We start from the raw sequence: 27,364 nt of genomic DNA, 5'->3' as shown, positions 1-27,364 counted from the left end.
TTAACAATGGAATAAACATCGAGCCTACTGCCAGAGGAAACCTAATTTTTTAATTCAAGCAAAATATTGCCTTCAAAGAAAGAACTAAAATAAATATTGTTATTTAATTTTTAAAAAAATATTTTGCCTTTTAAAATTAAAAAAATCAGCTTTAGTATGACAACATTTTATATTAAATTAAGAACCTGGATAAAAACCTGGCATTTCATAGGTTTTGGACTATACAGTCCATGGAATTCTCCTGGCCAGAATACTGGAGCAGGTAGTCATTCCCTTCTCCAGGGGATCTTCCCAACTCAGGGATCGAATCCAGGTCTACTGCATTGCAGGCAGAATCTTTATCAGCTCAGCCACCAGGGAAACCCTTAAAAGAAATCACTGTTGACTACAAGATAAACGAAATCCCACTTTTTGAGATGCATACTAGTAGTTGCCATAACTGGTAACTGATGAATCAAAATGCTTTCTTTATCAATGTATCCCTGGTGACTGAGCAATCTTGGAAAATACTGACATGAAAATTGTATCTAGGAAAGAATGTTCTGAGTCACCTTCAAGAACTTTCCCACTGAAGCACCTTAAAGTAAAAGACTGTGTTGTAGCCCAAAGAGACTACCTACCACACAAAGTATAAAATATTTCTGAAGTCCTGTATCCTAAAACTGTGTAAAATTTTCTTACCATCATAAAACACAGTTCCATACACATACAAATACCATCAAAAGCACGTATACATACCATCATCCCCACTCTGTGACATACATATACCCCAGAAACTCAGCTTTAAGGATTTCTGCTTTTGATGAATCTAGTTGGATTTTAAAAATTGATGTATAAAAAATGTATTATTTCAGGGAAACATTCCTTGAGTGGAGACCTGTTTTCTTAATTTGGTGATCCACTCTCATTTACTATCTCATTTCAAACCTTACAAATAAGAAAAGTATTGTTTGACAAAGAATCATTTAATTTACACTTTCACGTAGCTAAAAATTATCCAGAATCTTATTTTTTCCTAGTAGGAAGCTTTCATAAATTCAAAAGACAAGAAAAATATAAGCAGATTATCAATCCAACTCATGTATACAATGACAATACCCTACACTACTATTTCTTTCTCATAAAAATTCCACATTTTCTGTCCTTGTTCAGAAAACCAGTAATGGATGGTTTTTACATGATTATGTTCTTGGTGTTCTCTTTATTAAGAATTTATACTGAAAATAGTACTACTACCCTGTTGTGAGTGTTATTGCAATAGAAACCCTTCCTACTAGTCCTTTCATTAACGCATATAAACACAAATGAGAGTTAAGTTGTCTAGGCCAGTGCTACCCAAAGAAGGTCCACAACAAGATAAGATCCTTGTGCCAGAGTGTGAATCACTGGACCACTTTCTTCAGTTTTGTTAGAAAAAAAAGAAATGTCAGCTGAACTAAATAATGAGTGTACTTAGCAATGTAGTTGTTTTACATTTTGAGTACAAGTTCTTAGTCTCAGTGTAGACTGGTAATCAATGGTTCTCACAGGAAGTCAGCCCATGAACAACACTCAAGAGTAGCACTGGGGTCTGGAAACCTGACTCCTCTTAGTGAGCCACAGTTCACTGAAAAGAGGTGTACCGTAAACCTTACCTTTGTGGCAGACAGATGCTGGCATATTACCTACAGAACAGAATTTTGAGGAGTCGAGTTTATGTATATATTGTGTGGTGTTTTTTTCCTAAAGTACTTTGTCTCGTTTTAGCCTTAATAAAAACCCTATGATGTAGATAAGGTGGCATTATCCCCTATAAAGGTTTCAAAAAGAGAATGAACCAGAAGTATCTGGGCCCAAATTACCTACCTAATCCCAGTCACAGGCAGAATCCAGAATGGATCCCATTATTTCTTAACCACTAACAAAAGCTGAAAAGTGAGAGGACATCACATGGAGGCTCACCTTTAGTGATGCTGAGTGTGTTATCACCACTTGCTACAAAATCATAAAGTGCAACAAAGAGATTAGGGTCACTCTCGGTGGCTCCGAGCAGGTTCTCCTTGGAGCTCCACCTGATGGCTTCGTTCAGGGCCTGGGGTTCAACATCACAACCGTACGGGCGGTGCAAGGCTTCTGAAAGACATAAAGAGAAAGGAGTTTACACTAAGTCCAACAGTTGGAAATTCATTTGAATTCAGTACATAGACAGTATTTTAGCTGTTGGCATTATACTGATGGCTCCTGCAAGGAACAAAACTGTACACGTGGTTGTGAGTCATGAAGAATGAGCAGATGGCATGTCTCCTAAGCAGGAGAGAAATCTACTTGTTGAGAACATAACAAGATAGAGAAAAGAACACAAAATGAACATTTAGCTGTGATGTTTATGCATGAAGCAAATTCAGAGGTAAATGAATAGGAAACACAGTTTCCTCAAAATGAAAGAAAAAAAAAAAACCTCAAAAAGAAATGGCAGTTCATTTTATAAAACACACAAGATATTTTGTCCAGATGATGGTGGTTTTAAGAAGGAATAGTTATGTTTCATAAGTGAAGCTAAGTCCTCCCAAAGTACCTTTCTCCCCTTACTATCTCCATATAAAACAAATTGCAGAAAAGATAACAGGGATTTTAAGAAATATATATAAATTGTATTAATCCAGGCCCTCCATTTACATATAGAAAATTATAGAAACAGTGCTTTCAGAAAAAAAAACCTAAAATTATCTACTAAACAGAAAAGTATTTTGGTTTAATACAAAATATTCTTGGCATCCCAAAATACCTTTGTACTACTATGTACAGTCTATAACGTAATAGCTTTCCACTGTTAGTTGTTTTAATGAAAAAACAATTTTTCCTTATTTTCTTTTCATACATTTTTAATAAAATACTGTAACTTAATTAGGGCTCTAGAAAACACTGCCAGCAATGGACATGATTTATTGAATTTCTAATCACCTATAACGGTTGAAGCCTTGTAAGACCTGGTTTCTTCTTCAAGGCTTTGTGATCCTTATACCATGTTAGTTAAAGATCACCTGCTTCTCACAGTTCAGGATAATCATACCAAAAATACACTGTTCTTTCAGCAGCAATTTTCTTAGTCACTAAAAATGGGTTTTAGTGGCACTCTGCCACTATGCAACTGCCTCTGTCATATAACAATTCCTTTCTAGTATGTCTCCCTCTCTTCCACTCATTTTAATTTAAACTTGGTTTTATCATATATGAAAAAGAAAAACCCTTGAATCTGTGGTTTTATTTTCCAATCCACTCCCTCCTCTCCGCCAATGTCTTAGTTCAAATTCCCAACATCTCTCACCTGGACTACTGCCTCCAGTCTTGTCTCCCTCAAATCCATCCTCCAAACAGCTGGCAAAGTGATCTATTTAAAACAAAAATTTGACCATGTCACTCTTCTTAAGATACTTCAATAGTTCACCATCAAGCTAAAAATCTCTTTTAACAAGGCCTTCAAGGTCTCTTATAATCAGATCTCCACCTATTAATACTTCTCCAGCTTCACTTCACTTCATTCCACGCCTTAAATTTTAAATTTGAACAAACACCATGATGCTTCTTACCTTTCTGCCTTTGTTCACATAGTCCTATCTTCCCAGAATGTGAACTTGTCCCTCTTTTTTCTTTTTTGTGACAGGCTGACTTCTATTCATTTTAAAAACACAACTTCAGTGTAACCTCCCCTTGGAAGTCTCACATACATTACACTTGCTACAGTTAATACCTCTTATTTTTATCCTCAATTTATGTTCATTTCCCCAACTTTACAACATGCTTCTTGGCATAAGAACTTTATCTTTTTTTCTAGCAAGAGTCACATAATATGTGTTCAGTAATTTTGACTGAATAACTAAGTTTCATAAAAATATAAGTGACAGGAAACAATGAGGTTTTAAAACAGCATTAACCATGTTTTTTAAACAGCTTCATAGCGGTCTATATCCTATAGACAGAAATTCCTCTTGTAGGTCAGATGCTTTCCTAACAGTTTATTTCACTTCTTCACATTCCTTCTTCCTCTTAAAAAGAATGTTTTTTAATTTTCACAGCTAATTAAATAATTTTACATTAAGAAAGTTACAACAAACCTGAAGATATGTCCAAATGTCCTGAAAAGATAATTTGAAACAGGTATCTTGCTTCTTGTTTAAGCACATAATCATAGTGAATAGGAACAGCTGTATTATATACACTGAAATAAACTAGGATGACCAAACTTGAAACTCTGACGGCTCCCTATCTTAGAATAAAAGCTAAAGTCCTTACGAGGGCCTTTGCCCAATTCATCTTCCTACTCTTCCTTCCCTACTTTACTTCATTCTGACTACTGGCCTCCCTGCTGTTACCTGAACAAGACAGGCACACTCCTACCTCAGGACCTTTGTACTGGCTTTTCCATCTGCCCAATACATTCTTCCCTAAGCTACTGACAGGAAGGACACTTCACTCAAATGTTTCCCTCTTGGTATGGCATTCTCTAACCATCCTATTTTAAAATGCATCTGTTCCTGACAACACTTCCACATCCCCTATGTCTCTTTTACTAATTTCTCTCCATTGATCTTATCAGCCCCCAAAATGCAATTTACATGTCTATCATCATATTCATGTGAGCTATTATCCCACCCCACTAGAATATTAGTTTTATGGGGACAGGTAATTTTTATCTGCTTTGTACACTGATAAATTCCAAGCACCCAGAACAGTTACTGCACATAAGAGGCTCTCAAAAACAATTTACTGAATAAATGAATCACACATTCTGCTATACTTACAGAGTATACACTGAGAGGACAGAAGACAAAACTCTGCAGTCAGAAAAGTTTCAGAGAAAAGAAAGCATTTAAATTGGATGAGCACATTTAAACTGGATTTTGCACTGATGACAGTAGAATGACAGACTGTCAAAATGCAAGGATATGTCTATGACATGTGATTCATCTGTACTGGAGAAGAACTCCATCAAACTCAAAGGAGGATTTTTAAAGGCAAGTCAGCCTCTTAAAGCCGTGTTAAGTGACAAAAGGAAAAAAAGAGAATGAGACCTTCAGCACTATCTTATGAAAACTTAAACATATACACATGTCGAACAATACTGTACATTTCTCAAATATACAAAATAATAAATACAGAAAGACAATCATTTTGGAGGCCAAAGTACAAAAAGAACCACAACTTGGAAAACAATCGTTTTTATTCTCCAATCCCCTTCTTCCCATCTCTGGTTTTTACAGTCCCTTTGGTCAAGTCAAAAGATCTTATTTCCTTCCTTTCTTCTTTCTTCCCACTCACTCTTTTGTTGTCACAGAACTAAGGGTCAGTTTCCTGTACAATCTGCCTGCACAGGATACCCACTTAAACACCATCCTACCCACTAGCACCAAACAAAAGAGGGAATTTTCCAAAGACAAGAAACATCCTAACATTTTCTTGAGAATAAACATGTTTTAAATCATAAGGAGTTAAAGAGCTAAATGGAGGCAAAAAAGCTAAGGAATGAAGACAAAAAGGGGAAGGGAGCCTATAGAAAGTAAATGCCACAGTGTTATCCAGTAGATCCAGCCTATGCTCCTTTCCTTGTCAGCTTAAGACAGACAAACCTGGATGATTCAAATGTATTGCATCCGTCCAAATATAAGTGTGCAGGCTGGGAATGTTTTATTTTTGAACAATGTTAAGTGACTACTATATATAAGGTACCCTAGATAAAGAGTTATCCTTCATTAATCACTATTATGGAGGCACACCATGGACTCACGATGAGGCAACAGAAGACGCTAATTTTTACTTATGGAAAATGGAACCCAGAAATAGGTCCCAGCAGAAATACATTTTGACTATTAAGAAAAGGTCATTTTTTTCTACTGATATGCCTGTAGGATACAATAAAAATAAGATAAAACTAGAACGAGCAGCTTGTACAGAAAATTATCAGGATTAAACAAGACTCAAACTCAAATTCACAGATAATTCCTAAATTTAATGTTCAATTTTATTAAAAACACTTTCACCAATTAGTCATTCAATAAATTTTATCAGTTTAAGTAGAAATTTTTCAGTTATTAATTGGAGAAATTAATTTAAAAATTTCAGTTTAGCAGGCATTTCCAGGCATTTTTATGAACACTTACCTTGCCAGAATTCTACTGTCTGACTGCATATTCTTAAAATCTAATACCTTTTTTTTTTTTTTGCCATGCCACGTGGCTTGAAGGATCTTAGTTCCCCAAGCAAGAGTTAAACCCAGATGGGCCCAAGAAAGTGAAAAGTGTGGAGTCTAACCACTAAACCACCAGACAAATCCCTAAGGAAGCTGATACTTTTAAATACTTCTTTTAAAAACTATGTACGGTGGTTGGATAAATCATTCCATTGTTCTCAGTATCAAGCCAATGTATCTGAAAACTAAAAGATACTACACATTATTCGTTTCTTCATTTATTCTTTCATTACTAAGGCCCTACCAGGGAAAAAACACATGAAGCTTCACTGGCCAAGAATAAAGATGTTAACAACAATAGCAGCACAAATCTTTTGGAATCTCATTCATGCTTGATTACTATGGTTATCTACCCTCCCCCAAATGATAACCCCTGTTATCATACCTGCCAAGCTGGGGAGAGCCGTTTCTGAGGTCTCAGTGCATAGACAGCAAAGCAATGCGTCCTGATCTCTGCCATAACAATGAGGTGGAAGCAGAACTGTCCCAAAGACCATTCCTCTGCCCAGAAGCACGGAAGTTTAACTGTTCCAGGTACAGAGGAAGTCTTGGAATTCTACTCTCTGACAAGTAATACCACATGCATGTGGCACTTACTCACGCACTCAGTGGCCAGAGGGAACCAACGGCAGGGTAACGTTTACAAGTCCAAAGTGGGTGGAGAGTGACCTAAAGGGAAATGTCTAGTAATCAGCAAAACACTGAGTCAGAATGGAGTTGCTTCAAAAACTCTGGAACATTTTGAAAAACTAAATAAGTAAAAACCAACACACATGAGTAACAAATGATAAAATATACAAAGTGCATGTAGATGGGATTTCATTCCTAGGTGATGATAAAGTGAGATAGTACAGAAGTTTCCTTGGAGAAAACGTGTTTACAATAAAACACCAAATACACTATTAAAAGAGAGGAAACGCCTAACAAGAGTCATCTTTTGCATCACTTAAAGTAGTTCAAGAAACCACAAATCCAAAGTTAAAGAAATAGTTACAATCTGATTCATAAGCACAGAAGCCAGGAAATGACGGCCTTCAGTAAAATTTTGGTTCTATTGCTTAATAAAGGTTAAAAACATGGCATGATAGTACTGAAAACTTTAAAGGTTTGAAAGTAAAAGCCTAATCTTTGTTAATATATAGGAACAAAGTTAAATAAAACTCAAGAGCCTTATAAGAATGAAACTAGCGAAATCTACCAATGATGGATGACTTTAGGGATATAACTTACAAAAATAATTCTAGAATGTCTGTTATTATACAAATATTTGTTAAGAGCTGTTATGTCAGAGAAGGCAATGGCAACCCACTCCAGTACTCTTGCCTGGAAAATCCCATGGACGGAGGAGCCTGGTAGGCTGCAGTCCATGGGGTAACGAAGAGTCGGACACGACTGAGCAACTTCACTTTCAATTTTCACTTTCATGCATTGGAGAAGGACATGGCAACCCACTCCAGTGTTCTTGCCTGGAGAATCCCAGGGATGGGAGAGCCTGGTGGGCTGCCGTCTATGGGGTCGCACAGAGTTGGACACAACTGAAGCAACTTAGCAGCAGCACCCGTTATGTACCAGCCACTATGCTAGGTTCCAGGTCAACAAAAGTAACAGGGTTAAATTATTGATAGTAAAACTGATACAGCCTTCAATAAAGATGTCACAAAAGTTATAATGCAAGCTTAAAGAAAGAATGACTCTGGTGTAGGTAATAATTAACAGTTTTATAAAAAGCAAAGCTTATGCACTCAAAGAAATTAACCTTTTATGAAGCCAGTACTGTTAACATAATGAGGAAATTAAAGAGCTAAATGACTAACGGGTTACCTCAAATTAATGACTCAGAATTTCAAATACCAGGTTGAATTTCTCCTTCCCTGAATTACAAAAAATAAAAGGGAAAGATGCTCCATAATTCATGTTCTATAGATATCTATATTCTATACCATATGATTTACTATTTAATCAGTAAATCTGCTATTTAAATTATCAATAGTGAATAGTTACATTTTTTAATCCTCCTATATTGTAACCAGGAGTCCAGCGGATGAACAAATAAACAAAATATGGTACACACAGTGGAATTTATTCAACCATGAAAAGGAATAAAATTTTTATATATGCTACAATATAGATGGGCCTTGAAAATATTATGTTAAGTGAAATAAGTCAGACACAGAAGGACAAATATTGTACAATCTCACTTATATGAAATATGTAGAAGCTATTCTAGCTCTGGAAATCTAGTTCTGCACTTCGGTGGCTATGTAACACTGTGAATGTACTTAAGACTACTAAACTGTATACCTTAAAATAGTATAAAAGGTAAATTTTATGCTATGCATATTTTCTAATTAAAGTTTTTAAAGTAAAAAAATAAATATTTGACTTCCCTCATGGTACAGTGGCCAAGAATCCACCTGCCAATGCAGGGACATGGGTTCGACACCTGTGTAGGAAGATCCCACGTCGAGGAGCAACTAAGCCCATGAGCCATAATCACTGATGCCTGCATACCCTAGGGCCTGTGTTCTGCCACAGAAGCAGCCATCACAATGAGAAGCCCAAGCACCACAACTAGAGAGTAGCTCCCGCTTGCCGCAACTAGAGAAAAGTCCATGAGCAGCAAGGCAGAGCCTGTGCACTGCAAAGACCCAGCACAGCTACAATTAAATATTTCTTTAAAACTTATATAAAAAATTAGTATTGACTCTCCAAAGACCTTTGTTATGTAGGTTGTATCTATCATTATCTACCATATTTGAAATTAAAACTGAGAAATTGTAATATTAATTTCAAAATAATAAATTCATGTTAACATTTTATTAAAAATAACTACTCTTGAAAATAATTAAGAGGTAATAGTAACAATGTCATTTTTTGCAAATATCTTTAATATCTGTCTTAAAACAAGACGGATAAACCTTCATTCTGCATTCGACCCACTGTGATGTTATTTATGTTGAAGTATATGAAAATCTAACTGTGCACAGATATGGAGACATAAAAGGAAAAGATATTTTAACAATCTTTCAGATAATGATAGATATTCTTCTCTGATACTATACTAAAACTCAACAAATAGTAGTTCTTTAAAGGCTAACTGTATACTGAAATCTGAAACCAAATAGATAAAATTTTTATAATCTGTCAAACTAAAATTTATTGTTTTATCTTGTACTTGAAATAAGTCTACCTTGTACTCTGCATTTTCTAACATCATGTGTTGGGCATCTGGTCCCATCACTTCATGGGAAATAGATGGGGAAACAGGTCAGGCTTTATTTTGGGGGGCTCCAAAATCACTGCAGATGGTGATTGCAGCCATGAAATTAAAAGACGCTTACTCCCTGGAAGGAAAGTTATGACCAACCTAGATAGCATATTAAAAAGCAGAGACATTACTTTGCCGACAAAGGTCCGTCTAGTCAAGGCTATGGTTTTTCCAGTGGTCATGTATGGATGTAAGAGTTGGACTGTGAAGAAAGCTGATGGCCGAAGAATTGATGCTTTTGAACTGTGGTGTTGGAGAAGACTCTTGAGAGTCCCTTGGACTGCAAGGAGATCCAACCAGTCCATCCTAAAGGAGATCAGTCCTCAGTGTTCACTGAAGGGACTGATGCTGAAGCTGAAACTCCAATACTTTGGCCACCTCATGCAAAGAGTTGACTCATTGGAAAAGACCCTGATGCTGGGAGGGATTGGGGGCAGGAGGAGAAGGGGACAACAGAGAATGAGATGGCTGGATGGCATCACCGACTCAATGGACATGAGTTTGGGTAAACTCCGGGAGTTGGTGATGGACAGGGAGGCCTGGCATGCTGCGATTCATGCCGGACACGACTGAGCAACTGAACTGAACTGATTGATCATCTGGAAATATATCCATAAATGTTGACATATTCCATTATGTAACTTTGATACATCCTGTTCATTACTATCACCATCAATCTCACCACAAAAGTTTTGAGTACCAGGTAAGTTCTCACAATCACAATGGTTGTTACTAATTTTATAAAATTCTAATTATTGTTTAAGAGCCCAAATTCTACGATTTCCAACAATTCCTATCTGTTTTCTTTGAAACAGCAAATTTACTTCATTCGAGAAAACGTCTACCAAATCCCAGTTCTGAATGGTTTGTCATTCAATCTTTTAAGTGAAAACAGTGTTCCCAGAAAAAAGCAGGCAGTTCAGTTAGAAACACAGCACAACTGGACATGGGTCTCTCTAAAAACAGCCACAGCATTCTGGTAAGCAACAGAAGTGCTTTCTGTATACTTTCCATTTTGTCACATAGAATACTAAAAAGACATGTAGCTGAGAATCAAGATTTTTTATAAACATAATCATTTTTACTGATTCATCAAGGAAATTTTTAGTGAGAGTGTGGCGGTGACAATGCAATGATGGCTAGGTACAGTTTAATGTCACTACCTTGATTTCCATTAAGGACTAAGCAGTTTTATCAACAGTGCTTTGGCACCATCAATGCAAATGTCAACAGAGGGATTTGTTGAACACAATCAAATTTTGAGAACTGCTGCTACAAGGATATCCACATGAGTTAATCTGCTTCATTTTATTTTCAATTTTTCAGTTCTGCTTTATACATTTTATTTCATTACATAAAATATTTGCACAGTTCCCAAACTGAATCTACAGAATGAGGAACCCTTCCCTTTATCCTAGTCACTCCTTCCTTAGAGGAAACCTAAATTTATATGCTTTATTCTTACACTGTTTTAATGTAAATGGATACATGCTCACATCCCCACCCTTCTTCTTAAACAGTAGGATATTTCAGTCTTTCTCCACTCTGCTCTTCTCACTTAACTGTAAGATCACTCCACAGTAGCACATAGAAATAGTTCTTTTCCTATGTACAGATGCATAATATTTCATGCCAAATGCCACACTCTTAAATGAGGACAACTGAGAATAAATAGTATGTTTTTAAATTCTGGATCATGAACATGAAAAAAAATGTCAATTAAGTGGTTCATTCGTGAAGTTGTAAAATAAATAATCAGTGCCATTTATGTTGTTGAGTTCCTAATTAGCAACCAGACATCTCCATTTATGTTATAAACTTATGCACACAAATACAAATCAACAAATATATTTTGCTAAAGCATGTCAACCCCCCTCTAAATTGCACTATACAGCACTGAATAAGGGACCCCTAAAAAAAATTCTCAATAATTCAACACTTTTCTACAAAAGCAACTATTGTTCAGACAATAATTTCTATTTATTATTTGTGGGTAACAAAAGAATAGCTACAATGATAGGACATTCAGGAGCTTACATTAACCCTTACATTAAATATTGCTTGTCTGTAGTCACACATCTCAAAGAAAAAAGGAAAAGGAAAAAGCCTACACAACTCCCACAGTAAAAATTAGGCAAGGTTCATCAGGTCATTAAGGGCACTGAAAGGATATGCAAACAGCTCTGTGGGGAATGAATTTAAATGACAACAGCCATCTAAGTTAGAAAACTATAAAAATTAACAAAAGACGCTCTAAAATATTTTTTTTAAAACTTCTTTCATTCTATGCTGTTTTTAATAACCTAAGCCATCTAATACCACCTTTAACATTTTAGAGAACAAATAAAATGAAAGTGTGCATGAAAAAATAATCACCAAAAAATGATAAATGAAAGCCAAGACTAAACGCAACAAAGTTATTAGTATGATGTGTTCTTTCTAAATTGTTTTCAGTTTATAAAAGTGATATATACTCACTGGAAATCTGAGAACTATATATAAACAAACAATAACACACTACCCACTCTACATCCACACTTATTATTAAAATATTAGTTCTTTTAATTTATATCATGTTTCACTTCATGGGAAATAGATGGAAAAACAGTGGAAACAGTGTCAGACTTTATTTTTTTGGGCTCCAAAATCACTGCAGATGCTGATTGCAGCCATGAAATTAAAAGACGCTTGCTCCTTGGAAGGAAAGTTATGACCAACCTTGATAGTATATTAAAAAGCAGAGACATTACTTTGCCAACCAAGGTCCGTCTAGTCAAGGCTATGGATTTTCCCGTGGTCATGTATGGATGTGAGAGTTGGACTGTGAAGAAAGCTGATCACCGAAGAATCGATGCTTTTGAACTGTGGTGTTGGAGAATACTCTTGAGAGTCCCTTGGACTGCAAGGAGATCCAACCAGTCCATTCTAGAGGAGATCAATCCTGGATGTTCATTGGAGGGACTGATGCTAAAGCTGAAACTGCAATACTTTGGCCACCTCAGGCGACGAGCTGACTCACTGGAAAAGACTCTGATGCTGGGAAAGGTTGGGGGCGGGAGGAGAAGGGGACGATGGAGAATGAGATGGCTGGATGGCATCACCGACTCTGTGGACATGAGTTTGAGTGTACTCCGGGAGTTGGTGATGGACAGGGAGGCCTGGCGTGCTGTGATTCATGGGGTCGCGGAGAGTCGGACACGACTGAGCGACTGAACTGAACTGAACTTCATTCATCCAGTTAATTATTTATTGAGTGGCTATGATGTACAAAGTATCTACTAGGTAGGATACATCAGGTGCTAGGCCAGAAGTAAAGTCCGGTAAGAGACAAATGCAAGAGGTAAGGTGGGGAGTTTCACTACCTCACTGCAGGATCACACTTACAAGAGAACTGGAATACTGACAACTTTGAATTTAAAACCCTGAAGGCTAAAAAGAAATGAAAAAACATTATCTCAAGTGCTGAGAGAAGAAAGCTGTCACCCCAAAATTCCATAATCACAGATAATATTCAGAAATTAAGATGAAATAAAGACTTAGTTGAAGGGAAGAACTCGTGACCAGCAGACATCCTCTAAAAGAACTGTTAAAGGAAGCTCTTCAAACAGAACGGAAATACCAGAAGGAAACTATTCATTAGGAATAAATAAAGAGAAACGAAAATAGTGAACAGTATATAGACTACTCTTCTTGAGTTCTTTAAAATATGCTTGATGATTAGAAGCAAAAAATGTTAACACCACTGCAGGGACTTTTCAATGCATGTAAATATAACAGCTGTAACATAAAGAGGGAAGAGAAAACTGTGTGACTTCCACATTTTAATGGCTTCCATATTTTACTTGAGGTGGTAAAATGATGAATCTGAGTGTGAAAAGTCCAGTATGTATACTGAAATCCATACAGCAACCACTAGAAAACCTATACAAAGAGATATAGCCAAAAACACAACAGATCAAAACTAAAAAAAAAGTGTTAATAATCCAAGAGGGCAAGAAAAGGGAAACAGAGGAACAAACAGAAAAAAATAAAAACGGCAGACCTAAATCCACATATTAATAATTACATTATATGACAACAGCCTAAACACAGATATATGATCCAGCTACAGGCAACTCATTTCAAATATAATCATGTAAGTAGGTTAAATGAGCTTTGGCATCAGTCCTTTCAGTGAATATTCAGGGTTGATTTCCTTTACGATTGACTGGCTTGATCTCCGTGCTGTCCAACGGACTCTCAAGAGTCTTCTCCAGCATCATAATTCAAAAACATCAATTCTTCAGCACTCGGCCTTCTTTATGATCCAATTCTCAATTTCATCCATACATGAAAACTGGAAAAATCATAGCTTTGACTAGCTGGACCTTTGTTGGTAAAGTGATGTCTCTGCTTTTTAATACACTGTCTCGGTTTGTCATAGCTTGCCTTTCAAGGAACAAGCATCTTTTAAATTTCATGGCACCATCCATAGCGATTTTGGAGCCCAAGAAAATAAAATCTCACTGCTTCCACTTTTTCCCCTTTTAAGACAGGGGTACTTTCACTAATTTCAGGATCTAATGGCAGTCCTTAAAATACGTTCAATTCCATTATTATTGAGATAAGGAAACAAAGCTACATAAAAACTAGATGATCTCTAAAGTGGCCATATCGTGCCTATTATTAACCCTCAAACTCCCAACAGAGCCGCTAACTAGTATTCTAAGAAGAAAAAGCATCAATTTCACACTATACTACTTTACTCTCAGCACTCCCATCTTTACCTTTCCTTTTGTGATGTCAAGTCTTTAGGAATAAATATTGGTCTCTGATTACAAGAAGACTACAATCCCTAATGTTAACAAGCTTTGTGTTTTTTAAACCCAAGACTTCAGACTCTGTATTAAGAAACCTTGTGCTCTGCCAGTTAAAAAGTGAGGTGTCCTTCATTAAGTTAAATACCTTACAAATTTCACTTGTAAAACAGGAAAATAATGGCAAGTACTCTACAGCATCCTTAAATGAGATTCAATTCAGTTCAGCTCAGTCGTGTCCGACTCTTTGCGACCCCATGAATCACAGCATGCCAGGCCTCCCTGTCCATCACCAACTCCCGGAGTACACTCAAACTCATGTCCACAGAGTCGGTGATGCCATCCAGCCATCTCATTCTCTGTCGTCCCCGTCTTCTTCCGCCCCCAACCTTTCGTAGCATAAGAGTCTTTTCCAGTGAGTCAACTCGTCGCATGAGGTGGCCAAAGTATTGCAGTTTCAGCTTTAGCATCAGTCCTTCCAATGAACACCCAGGATTGATCTCCTTCAGAATGGACTGGCTGGATCTCCTTGCAGTACAAGGAACTCTCAAGAGTATTCTCCAACACCACAGTTCAAAAGCATCAATTCTTCGGCGATCAGTTTTCTTCACAGTCCAACTCTCACATCCATACATGACCACGGGAAAAACCATAGCCTTGACTAGATGGACCTTGGTTGGCAAAGTAATGTCTCTGCTTTTTAATATACTATCAAGGTTGGTCATAACTTTCCTTCCAAGGAGTAAGCGTCTTTTAATTTCATGGCTGCAATCAGCATCTGCAGTGATTTTGGAGCCCAAAAAAATAAAGTCTGACACTGTTTCCACTGTTTTTCCATCTATTTCCCATGAAGTGATGGGACCAGATGCCATGATCTTTGTTTTCTGAATGTTGAGCTTCAAGCCAACCTTTTCACTCTCCTCTTTCACTTTCATCAAGAGGCTTTTGAGTTCCTCTTCACTTTCTGCCTTAAGGGTAGTGTCATCTGCATGCTGCTGCTGCTGCTGCTAAGTCACTTCAGTCGTGTCCGACTCTGTGTGACCCCATAGACGGAAGCCCACCAGGCTCCTGCGTCCCTGGGATTCTCCAGACAAGAACACTGGAGTGGGTTGCCATTTCCTTCTCCAATGTGTGAAAGTGAAAAATGAAAGTGAAGTTGCTCAGTCATGTCTGACTCGTAGCGACCCCATGGACTGCAGCCTACCAGGCTCCTCCGTCTATGGGATTTTCTAGGCAAGAGTACTGGAGTGGCTTGCCATTGATCTGAGGTTATTGATATTTCTCCCGACAATCTTGATTCCAGCTTTACTGCATTACAATTACATGGGTTTTTATAATTGGTATTATTTTTTAATGAATGAGGCAATTTGTAACCCAGCATCATTGTTTCTAATGCTTCTTCTTGGCAGATGCTGCCTGTCTGGTGATTTTGTCCCAATTTCTCTCTCACTGAAGTGTCAGTTTGCAGCCTCCATCTTGGTCCTTTTTTGCCATTTTCAGCCCCTCCAGGACTTGGAGAATGCAATGGGCCATGCTCCTAAAGCTTCCGCTGAAGTGGCTTGGCTGGGCATGATACCGTATCTGACGGTCCCCCCTTGCCCTCAGATCTTGGTCACTGAGCCACCCCACCTCCACTCCAGAGGTACAGGTGCCAAGCTGTGGAAGCAGCTCATGTGCAGAAACCAGTTCTCATTGTAGGGAGTGACCTCTTTATGTTTGGCCAGTGTGATGGTGTCCACCCATTCAAGGACTTTCAGCTTCCCAGACCTCTTAAGGAAGGCCACCAGACCTCTGATAAAACACTGCTGGTTCATATCTTTTACAGTAACTCCAGGCATCCTGCGTCCTCTATATTACCAGCTAGGAGAAAGCCATCACTGATACTGTTATCTGAGAGGCAGGAAAAATTGTACGACACAGAAAAATACAAAGTACTACTCCCTGTATGTCTGACTCCAGTCCCTTTTTATATGTCTGACTCATAACCATTTTCCTCGAATATATATTTAATACCTGCTGACATACCATTTTTCCCTAATTACAGAAGCAATACTTGCCTATTTTCTAGAATCCAAAATGCATAGTAAGGAAGACAATTAAAAGCAATCAGGATCTGATCACACAGAAATAACTGATAATATTCTTCATACATTTATATCCAGTTTCTTATCTTGTTCTTACACATGTTCTCTAACACATACTCGTATCCATTTTTAGCCTTGACATTAAAATTATTATACAACCTACCAATTCCTATAACTTAAGATTTGGAACTTGACAATAGAAAGAATTCAGTTTGTAGATTTGTTTATTAGGTTGTGTACAAATTTGATCTGTATCATTTAGATTTTTCTTCTATGTATTCAGATTCCTAAGATTCAAGATTTATAAAAACTACATGCCTTATTAATTGATTTCTCTATGCCAGGTCTCTACTTGTTGCATGTGGGATCAAGCTCCTTAATCTGGGATCGAACCTGGGACCCCTGCATTGGAAGGCTGGAGTCTTAGCCTACTGGACCACCAGCAAAGTCCCATGATATGCTTTTTAGAAAGAAACTCAAAGCAACTTTATCAATAGGTAAGTAATTTTTATACCTTTATAAAGCATAAACAATTTCAATTTTCAAGGATGAACAAAATTTAAAATGAAACACGTTATAATCCATTCTTAAAGCATTTTACTCATTTTGTGGGCAAAACATCAACTACCCAAAAGTAAAAATAGCCATCATATGTTCTTAAAATCAAATAGCAAAGTTTTCAAACTCTATTTCAGAAATTAATGAGCTTATAATTTTATTTTTAAATATCACACTTATGCACTGGTCTCTGTGAAAGAGATGTTGAGGTCTCCTCTCTCCCTTCACAGATCTTCATTTTTCTCACAACACAGAATTCAAATCTTGACTATCAACTTCACCTTCAAGGAAATGGAGAACTTGCTATCAGTTCAGTTGCTCAATCGTGTCTGACTCTTTGCGATCCCATGGACTGCAGCACGCCAGGCTTCCCTGTCCATAACCAACTCCCGGAGCTTGCTCAAACTCAGGTCCATCCAGTCGGTGATGCCATCCAACCATCTCATCCCCTATGTACTGTGTTTTTCTCCTGTTTTTTCTTAGAAGGTATGGTCTTTTCATGCAACTATGGAAGTATGATCTACAGTTTGGTCCTAGCTAACTATTTCTTCAATGGGCTTGAGGGCAAAACTCTTTCTAATAACAGAAAGTGTATCTTGCCTTGCTTAATTAGTACCACATGCAGATGTCATTCTTGAAAGAGAATTCTTTCAAGAGTTTAAAGGAATGATATAAGTGGAACTCAGGGATTGTGCTGTCTCTAAGAGAACTCTTTAATATCTCCCTAATAAGAGAACTCTTTAATATCTCCCTAATATCTCCCTTCTCAATATTTCTCACTTTATCATTTGTCCTTTTTTTGAAGGTATTGTTGTTGTGAAATAGTATTAAGGTATTTGCATTTGGGAAAGAGTCACCCAGCCATTTGCAGATAAGATTCTTTAAACAGATACCTGTTTGCATTCAACAATATGATCACTAATGTTTCTCTGTACTAATAACTGCACCGTACACATAGCAGGCACTCAAGTATTTTTTAATTAATGTTTACAAAACTCCCACCAGCATGTTTTCCATGCAAATTTAAAATGACTCAAAGCAATTCTAGCTCTCTCTATAGTATGATTACAATAATAGCTACCATTTATGGAACACACATTATAAACTAGGCACTTTTACACACCTTAATTGATATTTTACAATTTATATTAACTATAGCCCGGAAGGACAGGTTTTTGTTATCACCAATGTACAAATGCTCAGAAATGCTAAGTATCTTATTCAAGCTCCAAAGTAAACTGGTGAAGCCAGAATTCTAAAGTGTAGGCCTTATGTAACTCCAAAGTCCATGCTCCTTTTAATATTCGAGGCTGCCTCAATAGAGAGTAGTATAAAAACTACTGAGAAATGTTTTTTTACTTACCTTCTGGAGAATAATTTTAAGACAGCCAGACTCCGCAAGTGGAATTGACCTCAATTCATCTATCTATACATAGAATGACATTTAAAGTCAAACCTAAGAGACAAATCAGAATGACAAACATGTGCTCACCAACCAGTCTACTTCAACAAAAGAAACTGGAAATTTCTGGAATTTACTTCCAGCAGCAGAGCGATTACAAATTTTTCCACAGTCAAGGCACAATAACTCAGAAAAGAGTTTTAAAAATTTGTATAAGTCATGCCAGAACTCAAAATGCATTAAAAAAATATAACCCTTTCTCTAATTAACTAAGAACTTTCATTTCTTCTTTGAAGAATCTTACATTTAGACCAAAACAGACGGTGTCTTTACTTCTGATTTGTCCTCAAACATGAAAGAGTTGAACAAAAGTTTTCCCTTAACATACGGCTCATCTCACAAACATCCCAAACAACAACAACCAAAAAAACTGTATATGTGGGTATCATCAGGAAATATTTCTTCGAGCTCTAAAAGTCCTCTCACCTTACCCTTCAGGACACTTGTCAATGCCCTGAAGATAACCTGGTATGTTATCCTTTCATGTGATGTTAAAAATCAAAAAAGCTGACTTCTCTTTCAGACTGGTGGAGCTAGTTTTCCAATGTCTATGAAGAGGCGTGTGTATGTGCATATACCACACTCCCTATACTTGAGTCCTGGCTGCAAGCTATTTCCTGCTGGCTGAACTTGTATTTCCAACAGCCTTAACTAAAAGAAACAACGACCTTATTCATTATCCTTATTTCAACAGCACTGGCTGTCCAAACCAATAGAACTCTCCCTAAAGCATTAATGATTAGAGGTAAGAAGGGAAAAAAAATACTTCAAGTTACAAATTTCTTTTGGTTTAGGACTCATATTAATAAATAAATACATATATATATATTTGTTCAAATAATCTATAAAAACATACTCAGAATTCAATCTCTATGATTTCATTGCTAAACTCTCCAACTTAAAACAAGGTATCAATAAAATTACAAAATCATTGAAAAATTTTAATGATAATCTTAGTTAATAAAGCTCTCTATTAAAGCTATTTTTAATAGAAGATATGTCTGAAAATACACAGTACTATAAGTACAACATTAATACTATGTATCACATGACTGTCTACTATGACTCAAACTTCATTTTTTTTTTCAAACTTCATTCTTATCACTAGCTTAATTTACAACATGGTGTAGCAAACAATTCTGCTTTAACACCACCACCACCACTACCAATAAGGTCCTTCCAGGTTACAAGATCAAAGATCAGGTGAGAGCTGTAGGGGAAAAGGGAAGAAAGAGGAGCAGGAAAAAGGAAAGAGGGGAGGAAGAGCAGAAAGGAAGGAAAAAGAATACTTCAGAGGTACCCAAAAGATAAAAACATGTAATTCTTACAAGCAGGAGTTGGCAGCATTTCTTCACCAAAACACCAGGTCCAGGTCAAGAGTAATGGCTTTGTGTATTCAAATTAACCCGAAAGTATGACTAATATCAATTTCCCTGATCAGTTTTGCTAGGTTTCCACTAATTCTATCTTGATGGTAGAAGGACAGAATATCGTGTTCACTAATAACATTTATGGGCCTCCCTGGTAGTTCAGTAGTAAAGAATTCACCTGACAATGCAGGATTGATCCCTAGATGGGAAAGATTCTCTGGAGAAGGAAATGGCATACTCCAGTATTTTTACCTGGAGAATCCAATGGACAGAGGAGCCTGGCAGGTTCCATACAGTCCATAGGATCACGAAGGGTCAGACACGACTTAGCGCCTGAACAACAACATTTATAGGATAGATTGAGGAAAAATACAAATCAGATATCAAAACATTTTCTAAATGCTGAGCCAGAGTGTGAGAAAAAGAAATAAAGGACAGGAAAGAATAAGAGGCTGAAAAAAGCAATGTTATATATCAAACCAACAGAAACAAGACTTAAATTCTGGACTTTTGAGCACCACACCATTTAGGAGCAATTTAGAAAATAGGGAATAGGAGAAAATTAACATCTAACAGTTGATGAATACTTGCTTATCTAAGCCAACCACTTACATCTATTACCACTAATCCTCATCTTACCTCTGATAGAAATATTCAGTTTCTCAGATAAACAGACCACGTAAATGCAAACTATATACATTTTTAATTTTAATGTATGACTATACTCAAAGAGACAATTTTGGAGTGAGATTGAAATTCTACCTCTGGCACTCATGAGCCTGGAAACCGAACAATTAATAACTCTGAAAACAGATAAAGCCACCCTATTTACAGCAACAACAAGAAGCAACACTTAGAACTGGACATGGAACAACAGACTGGTTCCAAATAGAAAAGGAGTACGTCAAGACTGTATATTGTCACCATTTAACTTATATGCAGAGTACACCATGAGAAATGCCGGGCTGGATGAAGCACAAGCTAGAATCAAGATTTCCGGGAGAAATATCAATAACCTCAGATACACAGATGACACCACCCTTATGGAAGAAAGTGAAGAGGAACTGAAGAGCCTCTTGATGAAAGTGAAAGAGGAGAGTGAAAAAGTTGGCTTAAAGCTCAACATTCAGAAAACTAAGATTATGGCATACAGTCCCATCACTTCATGGCATCCGGTCCCATCACTTCATGGCAAATAGATGGGCTGCTGCTGCTGCTGCTGCTAAGTCACTTCAGTCGTGTCCGACTCTGTGTGACCCCATAGACGGAAGCCCACCAGGCTCCCCCATCCCTGGGACTCTCCAGGCAAGAACACTGGAGTGGGTTGCCATTTCCTTCTCCAATGTGTGAAAGTGAAAAGTGAAAGTGAAGTCGCTCAGTCGTGTCCGACCCTTAGCGACCCCACGGACTGCAGCCTACCAGGCTCCTCCATCCATGGGATTTTCTAGGCAAGAGTACTGGAGTGGCTTGCCATAATGGAAATAGTGACAGACTTTATTTTCTTGGGCTCCAAAATCACTGCAGATGATGACTGTAGCCATGAAATTAAAAGACGCTTGCTCCTTAGAAGAAAAGCTTTAACCAACCTAGACAGCATATTAAAAAGCAAAGACATTACTTTACCAACAAAGGTCCATCTAGTCAAAGCTACGGTTTTCCTAGTAGTTGTGTATGGATGTGAGAGATGGACCATAAAGAAAGCTGAGTGCCAAAGAATTGATGCTTTTGAATTGTGGTGTTGGAGAAGACTCTTGAGAGGCCCTTGGACTGCAAGGAGATCAAACCAGTCAATCCTTAAGGAGATCAGTCCTGAACATTCATTGGAAGGTCTTATGCTGAAGCTCCAACACTTTGGCCACTTGATGCAAAGTGACTCATTGGATAAAACCCTGATGCTGGGAAAAGACTGAAGGCAGCAGGAGAAGGGGCCGACAGAGGATGAGATGGTTGTATGGCATCACCAACTTGATGGATACGAGTCTGAGCAGGCTCCAGGAGTTGGTGATGGACAGGAAAGCCTGGTGTGCTGCAGTCCATGGGGTCGCAAAGAGTCAGACACGACTGAATGAACTGACAGAGCACAGTAAAGAGCACAGACTCTCAAGCCAGACTATCTGTGTCTGAATACTAGCTCTACACTTAACTGTGTGACCTTCGTCAAGCTAACATTTCTATGCCTCAATTTCCGCATCCAAAAAGAAGAGCATGATAGTACCTACTCTTATAGAAGTGGCAGAAGAATTAAATGTTATTGTATGTCAAGTTGCTAAAACAGTGTCTGATACAAAATAAGAGCTATATAAAAAGTTAGTTATTTGGTTGATGAAGATGGAAATGTTGATTAGAAGGAATGTATACCAAGCCTTATTTTCAGACCTTAGCAATGAAGTTTCTGCCTTTTCTATCAGACTATACTGGATGACCAACCTAGATAGTATATTAAAAAGCAGAGACATTACTTTGCCAACAAAGGTCCATCTAGTCAAGGCTATGGTTTTTCCCGTGGTCATGTATGGATGTGAGAGTTGGACTGTGAAGAAAGCTGAGCGCCGAAGAATTGATGCTTTTGAACTGTGGTGTTGAGAAGACTCTTGAGAGTCCCTTGGACTGCAAGGAGATCCAACCAGTCCATTCTAAAGGAGATCAATCCTGGGTGTTCATTGGAAGGACTGATGCTAAAGCTGAAACTCCAATACTTTGGCCACCTCATGCAACGAGTTGACTCATTGGAAAAGACTCTGATGCTGGGAGGGACTGGGAGCAGGAAGAGAAGGGGACGACAGAGGATGAGATGGCTGGATGGCATCACCAACTCGATGGACATGAGTCTGAGTGAACTCCGGGAACTGGTGACGGACAGGGAGGCCTGGCGTGCTGTGATTCATGGGGTCGCAAAGAGTTGCACACAACTGAGCGACTGAACTGAACTGAACTGGTACTGGATGCTCCAATGAAATCTGGTTTAATCCAGTTTAATGTGGTTAAAATGCAAACTCTAAGGACAGATAATCTCTTTTTAGCTGTGATCCTTGGAATCTGATGTCCAAAACCAATTAATATTCCAATACACAGAGAGGGTCTCTCAACAACAACTTCTTTTCTTCTCACAACTAAAGTAAAGGATGGTGTAAGAGCACATGAAGATTATCACATCCTGCTCGTGAAGGAGTGGTAAGTAGTCCTAGACAAGATAGTGACTCAAATGCACTAACAGACTGTTTCATAAATTATCAGCAACAGCTGTTTATAATGGGATTTCTGATTCAGATGATTTCTTGATCTTCTCCCTATGAGTGTAAGAGATCAGTCTGTTTAAGAAAGAGGCTAGACATCCCACTAAAATCTAGAAGAAAAGGATGTCCACTCTCACCACTTCTATTCGACATAGTATTGGAAGTCCTAGCCACAGTAATCAGTCAAGAAAAAGAAATAAAATGTATCCAAATTGGAAGGTAAGAGGTAAGATTGTCATTTTATGCAGATGACATACTATATATAGAAAACCCTAAAGACTTCATACAAAAACTAATAAACTAACTCAGCAAGGTAGCAGAATACAAGATTAACATACAGAAAATGGCTGTATTTCTTTACATTAACAATGAAATATCAGAAAGAAAAACTAAAAACATAATCCCTTTTACAATCAAATCAAAAAAATTACATATCCAGGAACCAACTTGACCAAAGTGGTGAAAGACTTATATGCTATATAAAACACTGATAAAAGAAAATGAAGATGAGTCAAGAAATGGAAAGGCATCCATGCTCTGAGATTGGAAGAATATTGTTAAAATGGCAATACTATTCAAAGCAATCTATAGATTTAATGTGATCCCTATCAAATTGTCCGTGATATTTTTCACAGAACTAGGACAAATAATACTAAAATTTATATGGCACTACAAATGACCCAAAACTGCCAAAGTAATCCAGAGGAAAAAGAACAAAGCTGGAGGCACAACCCTCCCAGACTTCAGACAATACTACAAAGCTACAATAGTCAAAACAGCATGATATTGGCACAAAAACAGACATATAGATCAATGGAACTTAACAGAGACCCTGGAAATAAATTCACACACCTAATATCAACCTTCAATAAAAGAGGCAAGAATATACAATGATGAAAAGATGGTCTCTTTGGCAAGTGGAGTTGGGAAAGCTAAACGGACGTATGTAAATCAACGAAGATGGAACACTCCCTCATACCATATACAAGAATAAACTCAAAATGGCTTAAGAATAAACTCAAAATGGCTTATGGAAAATAATCTGAAAATATATATGAATACATATACACACACACATATATATTGATATATACATACACAAAGAGAATCACTTTGCTATACATCAGGAATTAACACAACACTTTAAATAATCTATATTTCAAAAATATGGTGGGAACTCTGCCTATCCCTTCAAAATCTGCCATTTCAGATTGTTTTTATAACTGAGCATCATTACCTTGTAGTCTTCCTGGAATTACATTTGCTCCAACCTAATATTTAAAGGTCAACTGCATAATGATAGAGAACAGACCAGTGGTTGCCAGGGTACAAGACTGGAAGAAAGATGTGACTACAGAGAGATTGCACAAGAAAGTTTTTTGAAATGATGTAACTGTTCTGATTATTGGATTACACAAATCTGCAGAGGTTAAAATCACAGAACTATAAAAGAAACAAACAAAAAAGCAACTTTACTATGTGATCATTTTAAAAATAAAGAGAAAAAAGGAAAAAAATGGAGCTGAAGCATACACGTTTTCACACCAGTTATGAAAATAAAAAGTCATGCCATATCACAGAACACTAAATTTTAGAAATACCTACAAATGAGAATTTGCAGCTTAACTTGAGAATCTAAAATTTCCACACTTACTTTATATATAAACAAATACCTTTCTGTTAAGAATTGTGATAAAAGTTTAGAGGAAAGTAATAACCTGCCTAAACACACCGAATTGTGGAATTCAGCATTCTAAGATCTTTGCATGTTAACAGAAATGCATCACTACCAACGTTATTTAAGCAGAAGATAATGAAATATCTGAGGGATGAAAGGAATGTGCCAATCCTCTTTCCCTCATGGAATTCTCAAAGTCAGTGTAACTAACACCTGGTACAATGACTTGAATGTAAGCTCAGAGCTAACATTCCTAGGGAGAGACTCACAAACAAACCAAGATCATTCCTAAAGATCTACAATACAATCCTCTGTAATCCAAGGAGTCAGCTGTTTCACTGAGACTAGGGAAGCATGCAACAACTGCTTACATACACTCACATACACACACACACACACACACATTTCTGCATGGAATGTATATGATGTCTGTGCCCATATAAACAAGATAATTCAATCCACAGGAGATTCTAAAATGCTTAACTCTCAATATTAATTCATCAATGTATTATTCAAATATTTATCAAACATCCACTTTGCACCAAGCACAATAAAAAGCACCTGAGATATATCTGCAAACTGGAAAAATGAAATCTGGGCCTCATCTGTTACCTCCAGTTTAAAGACACAAGTCATTTTTCTATCAACCATCTCAAGTAAAGTGAATGAGGATGAAGGCATTAAAAATAAAGGAATTAATGACCACAAACTGCATTATCACATGATGGAAACTGAAAAACAAATTAGTGTGACCCCAGGGTTTCCACTTGTTCTTTGTGCAGAGGAGGGTATACATGCATGAAATGAAGTGCTAAGAAAACACAAGTAGGAAAGGTAAGCAAGGACCAAATCTTGGAGAACACTTAATGCCATACCAAGAATTTCAGATTTATCTTGTTGGCAATTAGAAGCCATTAATAGCAGTAACAATTTCAAGAATTTTTCTTCCAGACAAATAATTTCATTCATTTATTTTTTGGCTGTGCTGGGTCTTTGCTGCTGCACAGGCTTTTCTCTAGTTGTGGCAAGTGGGGGCTACTCTCTAGTTTCGATGCAGGGGCTTCTCACTGCAGTGGCTTCTCTTGTTGCTAAGTACAGGCTCTAGGGCATGCAGGCTTTGGTAGTTGCAGCTCCCAGACGTTTGAGCACTGGCTCAATAGTTGTAGCACACAGGCTTAGCTGCTCTGTGGCATGTGGGATCTTCCCAGATGAGGGATCAAACCTGTGTCTACTTCACTGGCATGAAGATTCTCAACCACTGAGCCACCAGAGAAGCCCCCAACTATGTATTCTGAATATCCTGAATTATGGAGGAAGGAACGGTTAAACCAAGGAAATAAGATAATATACACTAGGTCACTGAACAAACAGCTAAATGAGACTCTAGCTTCAATAAGACATATCATTTATTAACTCTTTTTCCCAAGGGATTCAAAAAACATCCTTTACTATTTACTCACTGGGAAAACCCTGATGCTGGGAAAGATTGAAGGCAAGAGGTGAAGGGAGCGACAGGGGATGAGATGGTTGGATGGCATCACTGACTCAATGGACATGAGTTTGAGCAAACTCAGAGAGATAGTGAAGGACAGGGAAGCTTGGCATGCTACAGTTCATGGGGTCAGAGAGAGTCAGACATAACTTGGTGACTGAACAACAAAAAAATTTAGTAAATAGTAAAATCCTTTTTAACACGCATTGTTGGGCTTCCCAGGTGGCACCACTGGTAAAGAACCTGCCTGCAATGCCAGAGACTTAGGAGACACAGGTTTGATCCCTGGGACAGGAAGATCCCCATGAGGAGGGCATGGCAACCCATTATAGTATTCATGCCTGGAGAATCCCATGGTCAGAGGAGCCTGGTGGGCTACAGTCCGTAGGATCACAGAGAGTCATACAGGACTGAAGCAACTTAGCATGCATGCAAGCAGGCTAGCATTCATACCGTTTTAGAAAATTAAAGATTGAGGACTGACATTAACTGAAAAACTGCCCTTATTCTAACATTCAAATTACGTATGAGAGAATAACCAATGCACTCCCTAGATAAAAATACTTTAATTCTCTGTGGCTCAACATCATCTCTTTCAGGCTCAAATTCCACAACCTTAGTTTCAGTTCAGTTCAGTCACTCAGTAGTGTCCGACTCTTTGCGACCCCATGAATCACAGCACGCCAGGCCTCCCTGTTCATCACCAACTCCCGGAGTTCACTCAAACTCACCTCCATCGAGTCGGTGATGCCATCCAGCCATCTCATTCTCTGTCGTCCCCTTCTCCTCCCACCCCCAATCCCTCCCAGCATCAGAGTCTTTTCCAGTGAGGCAACTCGTCACATGAGGTGGCCAAAGTATTGGAGTTTCAGCTTTAGCATCAGTCCTTCCAATGAATACCCAGGATTGATCTCCTTCAGAATGGACTGGTTGGATCTCCCTGCAGTCAAGGGACCCTCAAGAGCCTTCTCCAGCACCACAGTTCAAAAGCATCAATTCTTCGGCACTCAGCTTTCTTCACAGTCCAACTCTCACATCCATACATGACCAGGGGAAAAACCATAGCCTTGACTAAACGGACCTTGGTTGGCAAAGTAATGTCTCTGCTTTTTAATAAGCTATCTAGGTTGGTCATAACTTTCCTTCCAAGAAGTAAGCGTCTTTTAATTTCATGGCTGCAATCAGCATCCGCAATGATTT

The 27,364-nt window shown here is 37.8% G+C and overlaps 1 protein-coding gene and 1 pseudogene across 4 annotated transcripts in view; both read right to left on the bottom strand.

Annotated features, from left to right (window-relative positions):
- The window catches only part of ABL2 (ABL proto-oncogene 2, non-receptor tyrosine kinase), a 104,361-nt gene that overhangs the window by 23,850 nt on the left and 53,147 nt on the right, over positions 1 to 27,364 (bottom strand). For 2 of the 4 annotated variants that reach the window (XM_055419179.2, XM_055419181.2), the window contains exons 2-3: positions 3,305 to 3,367; positions 1,942 to 2,112 (exon numbers count right to left, since the gene is read on the bottom strand). In XM_055419179.2, the coding sequence (XP_055275154.2) occupies positions 1,942 to 2,112; positions 3,305 to 3,367 (234 nt within the window). Of the gene's footprint in view, positions 1 to 1,941; positions 2,113 to 3,304; positions 3,368 to 6,608; positions 10,027 to 27,364 lie in introns of those variants that run through there. The other 2 variants (XM_055419180.2, XM_055419182.2) reach the window with 2 other exon arrangements.
- Positions 15,014 to 19,253, bottom strand: LOC129551333 (small ribosomal subunit protein eS19 pseudogene; annotated as a pseudogene).

This window comes from Moschus berezovskii, chromosome 17 (assembly GCF_049115385.1).
Source record: "Moschus berezovskii isolate FMDL1 chromosome 17, NW_MosBer_1.0, whole genome shotgun sequence".
Taxonomy (NCBI): domain Eukaryota; kingdom Metazoa; phylum Chordata; class Mammalia; order Artiodactyla; family Moschidae; genus Moschus; species Moschus berezovskii.
Note: the sequence above shows the minus strand (reverse complement) of the source record. Positions and strands in the feature narration are given on the sequence as shown.